Below are 21,065 nucleotides of genomic sequence, written 5' to 3'. Positions count from 1 at the left end.
CATGTGACTTGAGCTTCTGAAGACCGTCTGGCAAACCCCACCCTGCATCGTGGATCTTCGATTTTCAGTCTGGACGCTGTCCCTTCCGTGTCTGTGCCGTCGGGAGCCGGTGTGTGTGTGCGAGATGGAGACAGAGAAAGGAGGATTGTTCGCTTCCGTGTGTTTGCCTGTGTGCGTGGCAGGGGTTGTCCGTAAGTGCAGGAAATCCTGGTAGAAACCCTTGGGATTATGGAAATCTGAGAAACCCCATTAATATCGCGTAATGTTTCCTTCTCAAAGAGAAGCCTGTCTCCAAAAATCTTTGTTTTATTATTAATATTTCAGGGACATTTTTAGTCCACTTTGTAGCAACCTGTGTTTCCAACAGTCAGGATGGGAATGGAGACACTTTCCGCAGGGGCCGCGTGGCCATCCCACCGAGAGAGCTAGTCAGCCTCGAGGAGACTGCGGACAAACTCATTCTGTAATTAAAAGAGGTCCATTAGATCCCTCTCAAAGAGACATTTTTAGGAGCACCTGGGTGGCTCAGTCGCTGGAGTGTCCGACTCTTGACTTTAGCTCCGGTCACGATCTCCCAGTCGGGGGCTCCAGCCCTGCGTCGGGCTCTGTGCTCGGCATGGAGCTCACTTGGGATTCTCTCTCTCCCTGTCCCTCTGCCCCTTTCCCTGCTCTCGCGCACTCTCTCTCTCAACATAAATAAATGATTTGTTAAAAAAAGGCATTTCTAAAATTCGCTTTATTCAAGCAATGATTACCGAGGCCTGTGCAGTTGCATCGAAGTGCGGTTCCTCACACTGTTAGAGTCTGAAATCATTAGGATTATTTTACCAAGGAAAATATGCCCCACAATTTGCCCATTTTCCTCTGATAACTGAAATGCAAAGGTAAGACTTTGAGATGAAAATCGGGGCAGCTGACAGCCTTCTGAGCACTTCCCGACCTGGTGCCCGTCCGGGGTCCCGCCTCTCCCCTGCTCCTGCTTCCCTGGGTGACCCGAAGGCCCCTCCCCACGGCTGGTGAAGCGCGCAGGTGCGCCTCTTTGGGAGGGACGCTGGCGGGCACCCCGTGGCTCTGTAACACCGGGAGCGACCGCCTGGTCCTCGGAGGCGCTCCAAGGGTGGGGGGCTCCACTCTCCCTCAGAGGCTGGGGATCTGAAATGCCCCAGGTAGAGCAATGTCGACACTCTGGGTCATGACAGTGTGGCATATGCTTAAATGGACACCCCAAGTTCCATCGGAGCTTGCGAACTGAAATGGGGGTAGTTAATCCCCCAAGGCCATGTCGGAGAGAAACATCCAGCAGGTGGGGAGGGGCCTGAAGGAATTTTGATGTCATAGTGGGATTGAGTAAAAGAGCCAGGAGTGTTTTGGACCCTAAGCCGGATCCTTGGGAAAGGTAAGCACAGGGGGACCAAAGTGGGTTTAAGGGAACCAGTAAGAGTTAAGGACCATCACTCCTGCCCAGCAGAAAGGGTTCTGTCCCCTGGTGGAAAGAGACGGAAAGACGTTGCTGCAAAGCTGTTAATTCCGCCGCGTGGAATGGACACACACACTCCCCCGAAATATTAATACCAAGACAAAGAAAGATGTTTGAGGACAGGCCCCTCATTGAGAAGCTCCCACACCTGCTGGCCTTTCCAGAACTTGGCCACAAAAAGGTACCTACTTTGCTACTTAGGTTTGGTTCAAACACTCAAACAAATGTCTTTCGTAAATAAAGAACACAGACCTCCATCACTCTATTCTGCATGTCACAGAAATGCCCTCCTGGGCCCGGCCCCGTGGTGCTCCTTCCGCTGCCCCCCAGCTTCCGGACACACGGCCAAGGACACCGAGGCCCACAAAGGAAGGGGCGTTGGAAAGCCCATCTCTCCACGTGCCTACCTCTGATTCTCCACCACTTACATTTCACCTTCATTTGGAGGAAGGAAAAGTGTTGCTGTTTTTTTTAAGGTCGGATTTTTTGTGGATCTTCTTTTGCTTTAATTTCCGCAATATGCTTTTGTGATTTTCCAAATGCTGGGTTCTATGTACAAACTGCAGTCATCCCAGGCGCAGAGGCATGTTCTAACTTCGCTGGCTTTTGAAGCAAGGACCCGCTCGTGCCCAGCGGGGAACGGCTCAATCCAGGCTGAGCCCCGGGGCCGAGAAGGAGCCTGAGCAGAAGAAGGAGAGCTGGGGAGCAGCTCACGGGGGTCCTAGGGACCTCCCTGGTGTTGCTCTCTGTGTTTCTTAATGCAAAACTGTTTCTCTGAAGTCAAGTGCCTCGAACTGCTTTTAATGGTTTGCACAGGCGATGGGAGAATGTACCCTTTGTTATGTGGTCTCTGAAAACATCTTTGAAAGCAGCGGAATCCCTTTTGCAGATGAAATCTCATGTGTAACCCCAAGATATTATAGGCAAAAGCCAACGCTCTGATGGGAGGGGCTGGGCCCCCCAGCATTGCGAGGAGCCCGGCGCTCTGGGAGCTCAGCGGAAATGTGCCGGAGGGGTCTGGCTCTGGAGCGTGGAGGCTCCAGGGGCCACTTGCAGACTTGTAATTAAAGACATAAACTGAGAGCTCCCAGCACTGGGGACGCGTGGCCTTCCTGGTCAAAAGAAACTCTGCCTGGCATCTTCTGGCCTGTACTGCTCACGGGCCTAGAGGGACACCACGAGCAGTTGTGGTCCTAGGGAGGCACGAACCATGGCTAGCATGGACCCAGCACGCCGAGCGGGGCCCTCGGCCTCCGGAGGGTTGGCGGCAGAAGTCAGGTGTCCCTTGGTGCTGAAGGGGCCAGGGGCTGAAGTCAGGGCCACTGAGCTCAGGAAGGCTCAGGCGGCTGTGACGGCCAGGATTTTTTGCCCAAACAAGTCTGGTTCCCTCCGCAGTCTGGCCCGGACACCATAGGGATGGCGGTCCACTCTCAGAGGGCAGTGCTGGCCCTTTTGGAGGGAGCCTGGCCAGACCGAGGAGCCCTGGAGACGACGGCTCATAAGTGGATGGGCCGGGCTCTGTGCTTCCCTCCTGGGACAGCACAGCAGGGACGGGGACCCCTGTGGTTTCAGGACCTGCCGCTCCCACGACTTTCCGTCACGGAAACCACCATCTTTGGGTTCTCAAGCCCCGGCCAGCTGCCAGCTGAGCTCCTTGGCGGAGCAGCCGTGGGGCGTCGCTGAGTGCCCGGAAACTCTGCCCTGGCCGTCTGACAAATCGCTACCCCGCCGTGGGACAGGGCCGGTCAGGAGTCCCGGCAGAGGCGGCGCCAGCCCTTCAGCTCGTAGGCCCCCCTCGTCGGTCTGGGGGCCGAGCGCCCCACCCAGGGCCACTCCAAGGCCCACACGCACGGCCCGCACCCACCTGCTCGTTGATCTGGCACATGGTGAGGTTCTGGTCGTCGCAGGAACACGCCACCCGGATGTACTTGAGCCAGCTGCCGGAGCCCGCCTGCCCCGCGTCCGCGCACAGCTTCTCCGTGCTCAGGTCTTCGGAGATCTGCCGGGGGCGGGGGGGGCAGAGAACCGGGGAGGGTCAGATGTATCCTGTGCGCGAGAGTCAGCACGATGCGCGTTTGCCCAATGAGGGACCAGCTGCTCGGGCCCCGGAGGAAGGCAGTCCAGCCTCTGGGTCTCGGCAGAACCCCCGGGTGATGGTGAGGTCCTCATCCCACCCAGCTGCCCAGCCCAGGAGCCTCTGAGAGCCCGGTAGAGGGGAGGGAGGCTGGCCCTTTTGCTCACCGAGCAGCCGGCCGCCCTGGCCCGGCCACGACGGAGGCCCCCGGGGTTGCAGGAAGCCCCAGCCGTCCCACATGTGAGAAAGCAGAGGCCGCCGCGTCTGAGAACAGAGCCCTCTGCTGAGGGGCGCTGGGGCGCCTGGCTGCAGGAAAACATTCTAGAAGGTAGAGGTGTTGCTGGGTGTGTGGCTGCGTCCGAGCCGGTGTGAGTGTGCGTGTGCACGTGTGCATCCCCCACCAGCACTCACGTCGCCCCAAACGTAAGAAAAGCATTCCGTGTTCTTAAAGGCGGGAAGTTTCCCTGTGACACCTGGGACCTGGCCTCGCGGCCCACCCTCCGAAGCCGGCGCACCCGCAACGGGCTCGGTGACTTTGTCGGTGCCACGGGGCTCTGAACATGCGTCTCAGGATGCGCATCTCTGAGCGCGTCATTTACCATCCCCAGCCGGAGAGAGGGGTGCCCCTGGACCTCGGGAGCCTGAGGTGAAAAGGCAGCAGAGTCCCCTCCCATCCCCACCCCTGCTCTGTTCCGTCCCTGCCCCGGGATCTGAATCCAGAGCCTGGGGCCAGCAGCCTCTTGGGCCAACTTCCTGGGAGGTCCAGCCCCAGCTCTTAGAGGGTCGGAGGGAGGGGCTGAAGCCTAAGAGGAAAGGGTGTCCGGGTGAGCAGGGCGTCACAATGACCCGATACATTCAGGGAGGGCAGGTAGTGACCTGTCCCAGCAAAGACCAAGGAGACCGGTTCCAGGCACCGTGGCCTCTGGTTCCTGGAGTGTGTCCCGAGCACCTGCTCTGAATGATAGGGACCTGGGAAGGGCAAGAAGCTGGCGCCCCGAGGCCCGGAGAGGCTGCTTCTGACCAGCAACTCAGGATGCTTTGCAACAGTGCAGCTGCCCCCCAAGTGTCCACAGACTCTTTCTGGATGGCCAAGGGCTGTGCCTGGCACCCGAGGGACGAGGAAGCGCAGTTTCGGGGGCAAGGGTACTGCTGTGGGAGGCACAGAAACTGGCTCGGCCCCGTCTGCCCACGCACAGAGCAGGGCTCCTGGAAACCCCTCCTGGAGCCCACGCAGCCCCTCCCGTGCACCCCTCCCATGCCCGACAAGTGTCAGAGCCGACAGGCTTGGGCCCAGCTTTGTTGGAATCCCCCGAGGCTGACCCGGAAGGGATAAACCCAGGAGCCTCGGGTCTGTGATTCTCCTCTCTGGGGGGCTTTTCCCAGATGGGCCTAATTCTGAGAGAGGGGAGAGGGGCCAGGAGTCCTAGCCAGGGGGAGAGATGAGAGATGGACAGGCAGGGATGGAGGGACAGCGTGGCACAGAGAAGCTCTCTGTCCAGCCCCCTGCCCTCTGCTGCCTGTGTCCAGACCCTTGGGGTGCCCGGGGGCATGGGGGGCATCAGGAGGCCACCGCAGGCTGGCCAGCAGGGGGAGGAGCGCAGGCCCACATGGGAGAGGCCCCTGTCCGGCACTCACACCTCTCAGGGGCCCTCCTCACGCCTCGCACCCCAACTGCAGGAAACCCGCAGAGGACCCACAAAGCAAAACCTGGGGTTTGCGGCTGTCAGCTGATAGGTCGGCGCCGCTGCCTCCTCTGCCACAGGGAGGACGGGGGGGGGGTGCGGGCGGCCAGGACCCACGCACCCCTCCCCTCCCCCTGCCGGGGCCTGGCTCTGTGGGGTGCCCACCCCACAACCTCTGTCTCTGTCCAGCCTCGCCTGTGGCACAGGCTGGGGCCGGGGAAGGGGCGCTCGCTGCCGGGACCGTCACAGCCGCGTTCTGTCCCCGCACCCCTGCTGCCGCAGCTGCTGCCCCTTGGGGCCCCCTTGCTGCCTCAGGCGTGTGGCTTCACCCTGACGGGCGTGGGCCCGTCTCCCCACCTGGCCGCTGGCGGAAGAGTTATCCCTAACGGACCAGCCAACCCCTGTTCTGAGTGCTTGGGAGCCCCTGTCCCGTTTGCTCACGTATGTGCACGTGTGTGAGGGGCATTCACGTGGGGGTGGGGGGCGGTCAGTTGTGTTTTTGGGAAAAGAGAAAGCAGTCCCAGCGAGTTCATGGCCGAAGGCAGCCTGCGGGCCCCCCCCCACCCTGACCAGAGACCCCGGGCTCCCCACACCTGCCCCTCCCTGGGGGGTCTGCCCCTCCGAGGCCTTCTGCGCCCTCTGCCACACCCCGCTCTCCTGTCTGTCCTCCCCACACTGCCCCGCGTGGGACGGTCCTGGGATGCGGGTCTCAAACCGACTTGGGGGCCCCAGGGCAGGCCCCGACCCCGGGTGGGGACTCGGGGTCCTGCAGGCTCACTCCCCAAGAGGCTAGCCTACCAAGCCCCGCACAGACTGGACTCCTCCGCTGCCCCCCATCTCTGTCACCCTGGAGGGGGTGCGTGACCCTTCGGCTGCTCCAGGGACTTGTCCTGGGGGAGATGAGGCAGAGCAGAGGAGCCCCAGCTGCCCTCGGCGCTCAGGCTCCAGTGGGCTCCTGTCCCGCCCCTGCCCGCCCCTCCCCCGGCAGCCTGGCCTGCCGTCTGTGAGCCAGTTCCCCGCTGTGTGCACCCCGGTGGGCCCAGGAGCCCACCACGCTGCCGCCCGCCTGGTCGGTCCCTGCCCACCGCCCCCCACCCGGCACCACGGGGAGCGCCTTCTAGATGGGCAAACCCGGCCTTCCGGTGAGCTTGCCCGTCCTCGTCTGACCAGCCTCTCTCGCTTCTGAAGGTTGGCCCCTGTCCTGACCCTTCCCTGTGCTGGGGAAACCACTCCAGGTCCCTCAAGCCCATGTGAAGGGCTGGTCACTCAGCCACACGGGACACCGGTCTGTCCCTGTCCCCATCTGGGGGCAGCTCCGCAGCCAGCAGCTTCCTTCCTGGTGACTCCTGGGAAACGCCCTTCCCCTCTGGCCCAGAAGACCTGGTCCCCCAGCCCCTGACCCTTTGGCTGGTCACGGGGTGGGAGTTACCTCCGGGCGGGCGCTGAGGGCTGGAGGGAACATCCTTCTCCCTGGAACCCTACTTCTGAGCAGCAGCAGGGGGGATGCAGGCCTTTCCTCCGGAGAAGGCAGAAGTCCCAGTCTGGGGGCCCCTGAGCCAGTCAGGCAATGGGGGGAGAGGGCCCAGGCCTGTGTCCACCATCGTGCCTGGGCATCAGGGGTGTCACCTGGGTGCACCTGGGCCCACTGAGTAATGGAGTGGGAGGGAGGGCCTGGAGCCTGGGAGCCGCTGCTCTCTTCTTCTGACCGGGGAAGTGCTCCCGGGACGCAGACCCCATGCCTCTGGCTCTGCAGAAGGACACCACAGGCCCATGCCCTCTCGGACTCCAGGAAGGCAAAAATGGGGCATGGACGTTTGCCTCCCCCTTGCTTCCCTTCCTCTGATCTGTCCGTGCTCCCCAGGTACTCTGCAGTGGCTGAGCTGGGCCGCTGGGAGCACGGTTCTCTCTTTGTGCCTGCGCCAGCCTTCCCTGGTCACCGAAGGCCCCTGAGGCCCAGATGGGTATTGTCCTGTTTCCTGTAAGAGGAGATGGAGGCCCCAGCAGTGGGAGTCGGGAGCTGTGTCGGGGGCAAGAGGGAGGGTCTCTGCACCTGCTCCAAGACCTGTGGGGTCCCCGGGGTTGGGAACTCAGGCCTAGACACCACAGGTCCCTCTCTCAGCCTCTTCCACAGTGAGACACTCCAGTGCCCGTGAGGCAGGTGAAGGCCACCCTCCCCCCACACGCACACACCAGCTTGGTGGCACGGCTGAGACCTGCTCTGGCCCCAGGAAGCCAAGACAGTCATGAGTGGATGGGAAGGATGGTTGCCGAGCCCCAAGGCAACAGGGTGCCCGAGGAGGAAGGAGGGCATGGACCAGACCCCTGGGCACCCCCTCTGGGCCCCTGGCCCCTTCAGCCAGCAGTGGACTCCAGGGCCTTGGGGCTGAGTCTCTTCCCAGATTTGAAAACTGGCTCCCTGGCCCGATCCCATTCCAAAGCCTTGCTCTGGGTATTTGGGGCTGAGCCTCAGGAATCCCAGAGCCTCCAAAGGAAGCTGCCCTCCTGCCCATTCTCCCCACTTGGCCTCACAAGCCTCCCCAGCCCTGGTCCCCCTGCCAGGTCCCCCAGCTCATAAATCACCCCCATCCGCAATGCTGAGTTATGAAGCAAAAGGATGGGAAACTTCTCGTAACCTTGACAATGTTTTTGCACATCATTTGAGGTTTCCTGCACTTCTAATCTGTGGGCTCTGTGCTAGGCTGGTGCTCTCACATCTACTACGCCCAGCCGGCCGCCGGCCCTGTCCAGGGTGTGTGCGCAGGCCGGGATGCCAGGCGTCCATCGTCCGCTCTCCTAACGGATTCTGAGCATAGGGAGGCGCGGGCCTGGGAGTGTGGCCTCCCGCCACCCCGACCTGGGGCGGTCCGGCAGCTTGGTGGAAGGCCAGGCATGGCGTCTGCCTGTGGCAGCAGCCTCCTTCTCCTACCCCAACCCTTTCTTGAAGGCCCACAAAGCCGCGTGGCTCTCGTTTCCGCATACAGGCGCACACACGCGCACTCACAGCGTGCTTGGGACTGACGGGTCCACGAGCAGCTACAACAGAAAGTCCGTTCTTGCGATGGAAGGAGGTGGGGACCAGGCCTTCCGGAAACAGCCCCGTCCGGGTGCAGACCCGGAGCCTGGATGAACTCATACATCCCGTCCTGACTCTCATCACGGGGCTTGGTGGGAAGCTGACCAGGCACGAAGCGGCAACGCGGCGGGCAGCGCGGGGTCACAGTGCGGCCGGGCAGGCAGCAGGAGTCCTGGCAGGCAGGTCATGGGCCTGGCCCTGGCCCACACCTGCTCTGGCTGTGAACGGGGGGGGGGGGTGGGGGGTGGCGCGGGAGGGAAGGGGGGCGGGGCAGAAGGGGGCTGCTTGCAGGAAACACAGGTGGCTCCTGGAGGCCCCTTCTCGAAGACCAGGCCAGCCTGGCTCCTGAGCTCATGGAGAGAGGGGCTAGAAAGCCCGTGTTTTCTGGGGCTTTGCCTCAAAGAAGCCGGGTGGGTCTCCCAGATGCGGTGGCTGTTGTGTCTCCAGGAGGCAGGCGACAAGGGCCAAGGTCTTTGGTCTCAGAGACCCAAGAGCAGGGCCCAGATGCGGCTGGTGCAGGAGGCAGCCGGGGTCCCGCACAGGGCTCTGACGGTCCGGGGGCTGCGCTGTCGTGCCCGGGTGGCACGCAGCCTCTCAGCTTAGAGCCGGAGCCCGGAGAGTTGTGGAGCCCTGATGCTCTCAATGATCCAAGAGAACCCGCAGCCCGGCAGCTCCTCAGGCCGCCCGGCGCCGCGCAGGGCTCTCACACCACCTCCCGCTAAGCGTGCAGACGCCTGGGGCCTGCGGCTCTCCGGCTCTCCCGGGGTGCGGGGTGTGTGGCCGGTGCCCGAGCCTGCTCCCCCTGCCCCTGGGTTTCCTCTCGGCTCTCTCCGACTCCTGCCCCACCCCCCCTTCCTCCCAGCAGACTCAGCCCTTCACTCCCCCTTCTGCCTGGGCGGGAGCTGCGGTGACGGGGAGACCCCCCAGCAGCGGCGGGGTTTGCAGAAAGCTGGAGGTGAAGCAGAGTTTCAGCCCCGCGTGGCGCAGAGCCCAAGCCCTCCCCGGGTGCCCCGGAGCGGGACTCACACTCCCCGAGCATCGGTAGCACAGGGGACAGGAGAGGGGCCGGGCAGGGCTCTGTGGAGTCATCTGGGGCAGAACCCCGCTCTCCGGCCCCTGGTGTGAGCTGACCACGACCTTGCTCCAAGGGGTCCCCCACGTGCTGCGGGCAGAGGGCGTGCCTGGGGGCTGGGCTTCCTTCCAAACGCATGTCTCATCCGTCAGCCGTGGGCTGTGGCCCTGACCCAAGACAGACACACGGGCAAAACGGTGATCAGACAAGCACGTTCAAGCTTCCAATAAAGGAACGAACGCCTTAGGAGGGTCAGTGACAGTCGTGGCCATGGCGGGGTCTGTGTAGACCTCAGGCCACAAACAGCCTGTGAGGTGGGCAGGGAGCCTTGCAAAGGGGCAAGCACCCCGTCACTAGGGGAATTCAAGGAGGTCTTGGTGGCCGTCCCTCCAGGGTGCTCAGGAGGGAGGCTGGACTTTCTGAACTCCACATGCTTTCCCAGGCCCGAAATTGCATAATTCTTCACTCGACAACCCCAGGGAAGCTGTCGGGGGTCCTGCCTCCGTTTCTCCTTTGGAACGAGAGAGCCCCTCTCCTGATTCCTGGCCTTGGGGAGGCCTGTGTCTCCACGCAGGGCCACACTATTATGAGGAATCAGTTTCTCACTGGGAGCTTGCAGAAGACCCCCAGGACGGAGCCCCGGGCCCACACCACGCCTGGCACCCAGAGTGTTCTAGGGTGCACGTGCCGTGGGGCCATATTTCCGGCCCCTGGTGGCTGCAAGGACAGCAACTGCCCTGGCTGGTGGCACCTGCTCGTGAGCTCTTCAGAGATCGGCTGGTGGGCTCTGCTACTGCAGGGTGATTAGGGCAGTGGCTAGAAGCAGGGTCCTTCCCTGGGTTTTCTGGGTTGTCAGGAAGTAGTCAGGGGGCCAGCCAGGAATCCTGAGGGGGTCCCCAAGGGGACAAACCAGCTCTGGCTGAGGGTAGGAGAGGGGCACCCAGCGAAGAGACTCTGTCCTCTGTGTCTCCCCTCAAGACCCTGCCGGCCGCCTGCGTGTGGGACTCTCGACGGTTTTCGGCGGTGTTTCCAAAGAGAAAGCCCCTGGTCACTGAGGGGAGCCCTGGGCCCAGCCCCGGCCCCCAGCAGGGGAGGGCCCGTGTCACAGCCCCGGGGCCAGTGTCCCAGTGGCCTCCTGAGCAGGAAGCCGAACAGTGGGAGTCCCAAGGACCCCCTCCCCTCGCCCCGCCCCAGGGGTGGCAGGCTGCTCTAACCACTCCAGGGGGTCACTGTGACCGTAGGCGGTGTTCTCAGCCGTCGCTGATGGGAGCACATGAGGACATGAGCCTCTTGCCTCTGATGTCGTCTGTAAACTGAATTTTGGCAGCGGGGGCCCTGTGTACAGGGGCGTCCTCCTTAGAGGTGTCCTGCACTGTGGCCAGATGGAGAGTTCTTCCGGAAGGTGAGCGCTCTGTGTGTGACAGCCTGGGTTCCGTTGGGAGCAGGGTGGAGAGGAGGCCGGAGGGAACATCGAGGCAGGTGCAGGGATGAGGAACTGGCCCAGCCACTTCCCAGGACCCAGCTGAGAACCAATGGATGAGTCCGATGCTGACATTCTCCAAGTCCCTGCAGGGAGCCTCCTGTGTCCCCCCGGGGTCTGCCTCCATCCACAGTGCCGTCCCTTCCTCCCAGCCAACCCCGGAAGGACACTGGAGTGTGTCAGAGTCTACCGACACTTCCCAGGAAAAGCAACCGGGTTGACTTGTTGATACCAGCCCCCGGGGTGCTCAGGCCGGGGTCCCCTTCTGTCCTCTGCTTGTGGACAGTCCTGAGCACAGCCCCGTAGAACCGGCCTCATGTCCCCATGGGGACACACACCTGGCAGTCGGCGCTAAAGCCTCTACCACCCCGTCACTGCTGGATGGAGGGCGATCTCCAGCCGCTCTAAGCCCCGGGTGCCTGCTCCTGCTGCTGAGGAGGGAGTCGGGCCCCCACCATGTGGCCTGAACCTGCCCAGGAAAGCAGGTAACCTCGGACCCTGGGCCTCCCTTCCTTCTGACACCCTGAGGGGACAGCTGGTGTCACAAGGGTGTACTTGGCTGAGCGGGTCTTGCAGAGGTTTCTGACCTCAGATAATCCAGGTATAATCTGGGTACAAATGCTCTCTGCCTGTGTGCACCCCCACCCCGAGCTGGGATAGCGGGGGTGCCAAGAGCCGTCTTGTGGGTGCGCACATGCAGAGGCATGGTCCCGCCGGGACCCCCAGCAAGCCCAGTGCAGAGGGTCCCAGCCCTACTCTGCCCCGGCTCAGGGGTTCCTGCTCCTGGTGGGACAGAAACATCACCTTGGCTCCTGGTGGCTGGGCCTGGAGGCTGACCGGGGGTTTGAGGCTCAGGGCAGTGCAGAGCCACGAAGAGCCACCAACTTGCCAACACACGGCACGTTTGGGCAGGTGAGGGCTACCAGCACCGACAAGCCCCCCAAATCCTGGCCCGGCTTGCGAAGTCCCCCGGTGGGCAGGTTCCCCGCAGGCGCCCCTCCCGGGCCCCTGCCGGCCCGCCCCGCCCCTTGGGCCCCTGCGGTTAACAGCTACCAGCCCAGATGTTTTTTCCAGCCCTAATTTCATTTGAAGCTGGGTCAGGAGCAGAAGCCTCCGAGCCTGGGGCTGCTATGACCACAGACTCAGCTGTGACATTCTGAAGTGAGACACTGTTGTTTTGTTCTTGATCATAAAAAAGATTGGAAAAAAAAACCCAAGCCACCAAACCCAAACGCTTGTGGTGGTGCCTCTGCCCGGGGGCAGGTGGGAGCCCGGGTTCTGCCCGCAGGAAGCGGCCCTGCCGTCAAGCTGATGCGAGGCCCTAAAAGGTGTCACACTCGTGACCCTTCTCTGGCCACAGAGATGGGGACGCACTGCAGAGCCTGTGAACGGCCTCGCTCACGCCCGGCAGGTGCAGGAGAAATTCTCACAGCGGCTGAGCTGCTCCGAACGGGGGCTAGAGACTTCCCAGCACGGCCGCACGCGCCCCGAGAACTTCCTCCTGCTGGACGAAAGCCCCAAGTGTGGAAGCCAGGCCGAGACGTCACCAAGGCCCCCCTCGCCCAGCTCTGTCGCCTCGGCTGGGACTTCTGCGTCCTCCAGCCCACGAGCTCGGGGTGCTCGCAAGTCCAGGGCCTTGTCCTCATGCCCTCTCGGTCCTCCCTGTCTCTGGGGACCACGACTGTGCAGGCTGCACCCAGGACTGGCTTCCAGATGGGCTGCTCAGAGAACCAGACGCGGCCGGGTGGAGAGAGGTTCGGTGTCCGCACCCCTCCTCTCCGGACCTTCTCCATGGGGCAGCCCACTGGGCTCTTCCCCACACTTGGTCACGAGGAGGTGACGTGTTCCTCCGGCCACCACCACGTGCGGACGGCAGACACTGTCGTCATCACTGCTCCAGCCGCTAGCCACCGCTGAACCTCCCCACCAAGTCACGAGAGTCACACCGAGTCACATATCACCCCGCTCCCCAAGGGGCAGCCACTGTTGCAGCCACCTTTGTAGATGATGAAAGTTTACACAGAGGAGCTCAGGAACCAGCCCAACACTGCACAGCAAGAAAGGGGCAGACGGGCTGGGTGAAGGGAACTGGCGGCCGGGCTCACCCCTGCTGTGATTCACGCAGACGAGTGCTTCACATCCGGCCGGTCTCGTCCTTCTCACCTCTCTTCTACCTGAGGCTGCTGGCCAAGAACAACTTCCCCAGAGCCTCGCCAAGGATGAGGGTTCAGCTGGGGCTCACTGAATGTCTCCACAGATGGACGGCTGGACGGTGGGTGCGTGGGTAGATGGATGGATGGATAGGTTGTTGGATGGATGGATGGAGAGACGGTTGGATGGACGGATGATTGGATTATTGGAGGGACGGACGGATGGCTAAGTGGATGGACGGATGGACAGACAGTTGGATGAATGGATGGTTGGTTGGATGGATGGATAGACAGATGGATTGATGGTGGACGGATGGATGGATGGAAGGATGAGGCACAGTTTTGTAGACCTTTCCTGACACTTTTGGCTTCCTACACTTCCCAAATGAGATATAAGGGAACATCCTTCCAGGAGTTGTAAAGGCAGCAGCACACAAGGACACCTCTCCCATGTCAGGGTGGGCCCCTCTGAGGGGCTCTCACAGTCCCTGCCCCATCACAGTACAGATTGCAGTGGGCCATGACTGTCTCGTCCCCATCATTCCTTTCTCTTCCCATGGATGACAATGGCGTTCACGGTTTCATCTGGCTGCTTCCCAGATCCCACCAGACAATGCATGCTCAGTGAATAACAGAGACAAAGGGGCGTGGTGCTTCCGGACACCTGAGCCTCCCCCCCCACCCTATTCCATAGGCTTTGTGCTCTGACCAGTGGCTCTTTCCTTCCTCGTCTCCCCTTGTCACACTCTGGACCCCTTCCTTCTTGTTCCCCCATGGACTCTGCTCGAGGAAACACACAGCCTCCTTCCAGCTGCCCGCCTTGCCGGAGACCAGAGTTGCAATTCCTCCAGGGTCCAGTGTGACAGTATGACTCCTCCCGGGGCCAGGTGACAGCATCTCATTTCCCAGGACAGAGGCCATGCTGGCTTGTCCGTCTCAGCATCCTTTGGGACTCGGCACACAGCAGGCGCTCGGCAAGGCTCTGGCGGTGGCCAGGATGGGGCCGGCCGGGTATATTTACTGCCTTTCCTGCCATCAACCCAGTCTCTCTGAGCCCATCCTTCCTCATCCTTGGGGCCGCGTTGGTCTAGAGAAGCTCTGTGACTCATTGCCTTCCATATCGGGCCTCGTGTTCTGAGACCGGCTCCTGCAAACAGCTCAGAGCCGAAGTTGAGCAAACACCTGCCCGTCCCCAGAAGGAGGGCCCGCCGCTCCCTGACATACAAAAATGGTCATTGGCAGAGGGCTTCTGGGGCCGACGCTGTTGTCTTTGGATGCCCTGCAAACGGGCAGTGCTGGTTCCTTCCCCAGAAGGCCCAGGTCTGCGCACATTAACATGTGGGCCTGGGGCTGCCTGCGCCTGCCCCTTCGTTCTGGTTCTAGAGAGATCGGAGGTGCACTTTTCCTCCAAACAGCTTGTAATGACCCTGCTTCCTAGGGTTTTTCTTCCCAGGACTTGCAGAGCTTCCTGCTGTCTAGTTGGTTAGGTGAGGTGAGGCTCAGGTCCTGTAACTATGATCCTTTGGGCCCTTCCTTCCTCTCATACCCCACCCTCCCCAAGGACCAGACGTGGAAGACCGATGGGGAGGGGCGGGGCCCTCTTTCTGGAAGTCACGGGCTTCTCTCGAGCTGTCATCCCGGCCAAAGGCCATCTGGGTTCTCAGGCATGGACCTCGGGATGCTCCCCAGGCCTGCCCTTGGATGTGAGCTCAGCGTGAGGCGTCTCCCCGGGAGCCCGAAGCCAGCTTCCTTCCCAAGCTGGGGGCGCCCTCGGTCCAATCAGCAAGTTTGAAAACTATTCATAGGCAGAAGTGGGCAAAGTCAGTCTTGAATGACAAATGGGACCAATTAAATTCAGTAGCCCTCCCTCTTTCCCCACGTTCCAGCCCTGCTCCTACAGCCAGTCACCTCTGACGAGATATGTCACAGGAATTAGAAGTGTGTCCCCCACGATGATGTTACCTGGATCCCTTTCAGGTCCACACCAGCCAATTCCAAACATCTATTCAAACCCGGGAAACAGAATCGAAACGGTTTATTAAAAACCTAATCACGAGCATTTATACGACACAAATGGTTCTGAACGGCACCCACCACCCCACGGCCCCTCCTGGGGGCAGCACAATACAGCCGATTACCCAGAATTTAAATGGGGGTGTTTGAGAGCCTGGGAACATTTTAATGGGGATCTTTCTTTGTGGATGCTGCTATTGTGTTCTTTTTTTTTTCACTTGAAAAAAGGCAAAGGATGGGAGGGCGCATTCACTTTCCTCCCTTGAGTGATAGGAGAATATATGACTTACTCTCGCTCTGCTTCTATTGATGCTGTCGGGATGTGAATACCAGCCCATGGGAAGAGGCAGCTCCCTGCCTGCTTGGTGGGGCTGGTACAGTGTGGCTTAGGGTGACTCCCTCTCAGCTGTCCGGAGCCAGGCCTCTGGCAGGTGAGGGGATTGGAGGTCTCTTGGGAGGGGAAGCCGTGAGGGCAGACGGCTCCATCCCTCCTCGGGGCCCCGGCTCTAGGGGCAGGGCTGGGTGGTGGCCATCGTTCTGTCTTGGCTTCCTGGATCGTGGGCTCCCCCACAGACAGTGAGAACAGCTCTGGGCAGAAGGGTTTCCTTTGAGGTCTTCCCAGCCGGTGGTGGCCACCAGGGCTTGCTCACGGGGCCCCACTCTGGTGGCCGGGACCCCCCCCCCAGACGTCCTCCAGATGGAGGTGCCAGAGACCTGGTCTCTGGAGTAGCTCCTGGGTTCCCAGCCCCACGCCAGACAAGCAGTTCCTCAGCGATCCCTCGAAGGTCGGGAGCGGGTGGTTTCCCCTCCCTTCTCTTTTCTAGAAGGTTCTCTGTCTCTTGAACCAATGTAGCGCTTTACTTGTATTTTCAATTATTTTTGTTCAGTCCTCATCTCAAGATGATCATTTTGAAATTATCTCTTCAGTGAAAATAGTCTCCAGGTTGATTCTTTCCCGAGTGCCTTGTGTTGAAGACGAGGCGTCCTCGTTTTACCACCCAATCTAATGTTTTAACAACATAATGACAAATACAGCAGAATCGAAATATTTAAAATTAAGTACACTCCCCATGCCGGTGATTCATTTGAGTATCAACTACAGATCGTGAAAGCCGGCTTCGGAAGTGTAATTACTTGAAAATACACGACTACCTCACTCTGGCCAATATTTCCCATGTATGCGTGTATTCTACAGTGAAGCAGAAAGACTCTCCGAAAACATCATCTCCCTAAAATCCTGGGGTGCGCGTCACGGCTACGGGCGCTCGGAGTCTGGCACTCTGCCGGGATAAGGCCCCGACCCCGCGTTGGACGGTGAGTCCCCGGCTGCGTGTGTGGCCTCCCCCAGTGCTGTCCTGCCGCTCCTTTAGATGAAAACCAGACGACTGGCCCAGTTGGGGGCCAGTCCTAGACAGGGCCTGCTGTGGCTCCCTGTGGTCAAGAGTATTTCTGCCGAGTCTCAGAGCCTGGGGGTGACGGAGGACCCCAGGCTGGGTCGTGCCAGGGCACTGCAGAAGGCTGCTGCGGTCTCAGTCAAGGCCCCTAGGGACGCCGCAGGTGGGCACGTAGCATTATCCCTGGGGAAGGAGCCCCGTCCTAGGTCCTGGCCTCAGGCTCTTCGTGCCCTGGGGAGGGGAGGGGCAGGGACCTTGGCAGGGGGAGATGACCCAGAGGATGACCACCGGCTGGCCAGGCCCAGGGCCACGGGTGTCACGGCGTAGGCCGTGACCGCACAGCTGCAGATGCCCCAGACCGCGTGCTCCATAGACACACCAGGGGTCCTTACGCCGTAACCACTCATGAGAAGATCCTACGTCCTCGGCTCTCTGCCGCGGTTGGTGGAGACACAGCAGGACGGACGGACTTCAGATCCTGGGATGTTCCCGTGAGCAGCTCACAGGCAGACGGCGGTCGGAGTCATTTGCGCGGAGAGGGGAGTAGAACGTGAGTGAAAACCCCCTCCAGCTCGGCCAAGACACCTCCTTCCCGATGTGGGCTCGGTGTCCCCTCCAGCGACCCGCCTCAGAGGGGCTCTTTTTCTTCTCACATTTGGGTGGAAGAGGATTCAAATTAGGTTTGAGATTTTCATCATGTTGTGGCTACTGGAGGGATGTCCTTTCACGGGGACCTTTGAGGAGCTGGTAAGTCCAGGCACAGCCACGAAACTGGAGAACCGTAGGGCTGCTCGCACATTTTAGACAACAGACAGATGCTTGGGCGTAGCGTTTCCGGAGAGATCCGGGCCCTACTGTGTCCTAGCGACTCCTGAAAAGCCATCTGGCTGTCTATGTGCTGGACGTGAGGGTCACCTGAAAGGTGGCTCCTCTCTGGTCCCCACCCCACCAGCAAAGCTTGCCTTCGACCTTCCTCTGTGCTGGAGGAGACCCCCTCAAGCCTCAGGCCACACCTGCCGTGCCGTCCACACACATGACCTCCTGTCGGTGGACACAGGGGAGGCAGTGACCCCTGTCCTGGGGCAGCCTGATTCCTGCCCCCTACCCCGGCTGCAAACACCCCTTTTGCTTGTCGGAGCATAAACACTGCGAGCCACGTGGTCGACATCTTGAATGCAAAGCAGAGCAAAAGAAAATGGCGGAGTGGCCCCCCATGGCCCCCCATGGCCCCCCACAGTCCCTTATGGCACAGAGTTCCCTCTGTGCGCCACCAACCGGGGTGGACCAGGCTCAGGGTGCGAGGACGCGGTGACGGCCCCGTGTGATGCGATAGGATGTTAACCACACATTCTAGTAATAAAATAAAATAAAATAAAATAAAATAAATACTAATAAACATTTGACCTCGAGTAAAGATCCTTCACGAGACACCCTCGTCGTTTTCCTGCCCCCGCTGCAGTTTTTTCTGGAAGGGCTCCAGAGAGCCCAGGGTGGTGCAGCGGCCTTGTTCTCGGAGGGAACAAAAGGTCTTTCTTAGTTGTAAGGGCTGTCAAGTTTATCCAAATATTCTCAGCTTACTACTAGCCCCTTTCTGAATTGGTATTTCCAATAAAAGGACACTTTGTATCTTTAAGCCACACGGCACCCACCCCACCCCCCCCCCGCCCAGCGAGGATGCGGAGGGCAGGGAAGCCCGCTGGGCGCCGCGGTTGCCTCTTCCTCGGGGACGGGAGGGAAGGGGGCAGGAGGGGGCAGCCGCGGGCTGAGCACCGCGGTCAAGGCTGAACTCAGAGGGAAGGGGACGGAACGCGCGGGGGCGGTGCCCACCCCACAGCACACCACCGACCACATAGCATCGGCTCTCATTTTGTGCAAAGCCCGTCCAGGCCTCCAGGCCCGTTAGGTCCTGAGCGCGCTCAGAGGTAGGGCAGAGAATTCCTTCCAGCCGGGCTGTGAGGCCTGTGTTCTCGCCTGTGAGCGGCCTGGGGGAAGCCCGCCTCTCCTCTCCCTGCGCGGCATCCGCTCCTCGCCCTCTGCCCAGACCCCCTCCCGCCAGCCCGCCCTCCCGCCCAGACCTGTGTGTGCACATGTGTGTGCCCCACACCCGGCAGAGCGGTCCCCACAGCCCCACAAAGGGCATTTCCTTCCCCACAGCCCTCCTCCAAACGGCTCTGATTAGCGTTAATGATAATTCTCATTAATCACCGTCAGAGGCTGCAGAATGGAAGTCAGGCGTCAGCGAGGTGACAGGAGCCACTTAGACGGTATTTATGACTTGTGTGCGCCGTGGTGGCTCTGGGCCCTGACCCCTCTGGCCTGTGGCTGACATCGTGGCCAACATCTGGGCTGTGGCTGCCCAGCAAGGAGCCCTTGGTGTTTCTCCTCCTAGCCTGACCTCAGGGATGCCACCAGCCCCGGGGACCCTCCTCGTGCTCGGCTGAGCAGAGAGAGGGGAGGGGGCCTCGGGCCGTGGGACGAGGAAGACGCAGGACAGGCTCTTGTGTTGCTAGCAACACCTTCCTTCCCAGAAGCCCCCAACCCCCTTTCCTCAACCTTACCTCCGGGGAGGGTCGTCCGTCCCCATGGAGCCCAGCACAGACCGACCCAGCTCAGAGGGGGGACCGTGTTTGATCTACCCGTGACCCGGGGCCACGCACACGGTAGGGGCTCAGGGGAGGCCCATGGCTCAGCACGGGCTGTGCGTGGGGCCCAGGGGAGCTGCAGGCCAGTGGAGCCCGTGGGAATCCAGCGGGATCCCCCACCGGTCAGACAAGGTCTTGGGGTCATCGCTGACTCTGCAGCCCGACTCACACGTCCACGCCACACGTACCACATGGGACCCACAGCTGCCCGCTCTGGGCCGCTTCGGGAGCCCCTCCTCCCGCACGGCCTGGCCCGCTGGCCCAGCGGTTCCCTGGCCAGTCAACCCCTGCTCGTCTCCTCCCTTTGGCCCCCACGTGCAGCCACGCGCTGGGCCGGCCCACGCGGTCCAGAGCAGCGTGCTTGGCTGTGGAAAGGACTAAGTCACCCGAAAACACGGCGTCTCGACAAGCAATCACAGGAGCCTCGGGCCGGGATGGGCCCCTACGTCGGGCTTCAGTCTGCCCGGCTGGACCATGACACTAAAGGCCGTGCTCTGGCCCTGGTCTCCAGAAGGCCCGTCCCCCTCGGGCAGCGGAGTGGGGGAGGGGGTCGCTGCTCTGGCAGCGAGGAACTGTGTGGCCGTCAGCCTGGTTTCATTCTGCCCTTGCGCCGGGGGCTGCGTGCAGGGGTGCAAGGTCATTACGAGGTTGTTGCTGGCGCAAGGGGGGTTGGCGGGGGTGGCTCGGGCAGTGGCTGGTCTGGATGTAGAGGTTCCAGTAACCTGGGCTGAACTGGAAAGGCCCTCGGGACGTGGGCTGCCGGCCTCACCCAGAAGCGCCCTAGCCGGGGAGCTGTGTCCCTGCGCGGTCACCGCCCGGGCATCGTCCGGTCCCCTGCCCTCCTGGGCGGCAGCGTTGGGGTGAGCGCTCCAGAGGCTGCTCTCGGGGACCCACGTGACGGCAAACCAGGAGCCCCGAAGAGCCCCATGAAACCGCCTGCAGTACAGCCCTGCGCCCCAGACCTCACCCCGGGGGGAGAAACATCTTAAGCAGGGGAAGCCCCGTGCCACGGCGGAGCGGGCTGGGCTTGGGCTGGTCTGAGCGCGGCCCTTCCGGAAGCCCCCCTGCGGCCCTGGCAGCGGGAGCCCCTGTGGCCGCCACGAGGGAGCAGCCCTTGGACTCCTCCTGCGAGTTCCCGTGCTCGACCCCCAGAGCCTCAGTCACGGCCCGGCCCGGGGAAGACGCAGCTGCCCAGGCTTCCCAGGAGCCCCCGGCTACTCAAGGGGGGCTGCTGGCATGGACGCCCCTGGTCTGGGATCTGGAGGCATGTGCTCTGCGCGGTTCTCCCAGGAGTGGGGCCTGCGAGGGTCTGGGTTTGGCTTGTCCGGGTCCTCCTCCTCCTCCTCCTGCCTTCCTTCTTCGAAAAGACTTTCGTCCTGACAGGCAGCTTCCGGCACATTCCCGTGGGGCAGCAGTCATTCCTCTGGACACGACCATGAGGTGGCAGCAGGGCCAGCGTTGGGCCTTTTTGTGGGGTCGGGGGGAGCTTACGCAGGACGTTCTGTCTCTGTGAGTGTAGACGCTGCCCCCCACTCCCCCAGATGCAGACGTCTGTGAGTGGCGCTCAGGAGCAGCTGGACGTCTCAGCTCACCCGTGCTCACCTGGACTCCTCCCCGAGGCCCCCCGGCCCGTCCGCCGGTGACTCCCTCCACAGGGGGTGGAATTCCCCAGAAATAACTATCTTCTGTGGAACGTTTCATTAGGGATGGTGGCGTCCATTTCCCCCCGATGGTTAGACCAGTTATCAAAGGACAATGACAGCAGCGGACAGCAATCACAGGGACACCGGCCGTGGGGCATGTGGGGCATGTGGGCCCTCCAACACAGCCTTTGTCGGGGGGAATGGCGGCCGCTGGCACCTGGCCTGCTGAGAAGCAGGTGTCCCCTGGGGTCCTCTCTATGCTCGCCTGGATCTGCTGGCTGGGACAGCCCCTGGGCTGCACCCAGCTTCCCAGGTCCTGGCCTCTTCCTCTCCTCCTGGGGGAGACGTCCCGGGGGGGTCCTTCA

At 61.6% G+C, this 21,065-nt stretch overlaps 1 protein-coding gene across 8 annotated transcripts in view; it reads right to left on the bottom strand.

Annotated features, from left to right (window-relative positions):
* Positions 1–21,065, bottom strand: part of PRDM16 (PR/SET domain 16) — a 296,791-nt gene that overhangs the window by 39,229 nt on the left and 236,497 nt on the right. For 7 of the 8 annotated variants that reach the window (XM_032863208.1, XM_032863211.1, XM_032863213.1 and 4 more), the window contains exon 4: positions 3,342–3,476. In XM_032863208.1, the coding sequence (XP_032719099.1) occupies positions 3,342–3,476 (135 nt within the window). Of the gene's footprint in view, positions 1–3,341; positions 3,477–3,718; positions 3,925–21,065 lie in introns of those variants that run through there. The other variant, XM_032863215.1, reaches the window with a different exon arrangement.

This window comes from Lontra canadensis, unplaced genomic scaffold, assembly GCF_010015895.1.
Source record: "Lontra canadensis isolate GAN:19392208 unplaced genomic scaffold, GSC_riverotter_1.0 scaffold25, whole genome shotgun sequence".
Taxonomy (NCBI): Eukaryota; Metazoa; Chordata; class Mammalia; order Carnivora; family Mustelidae; genus Lontra; species Lontra canadensis.
Note: the sequence above shows the minus strand (reverse complement) of the source record. Positions and strands in the feature narration are given on the sequence as shown.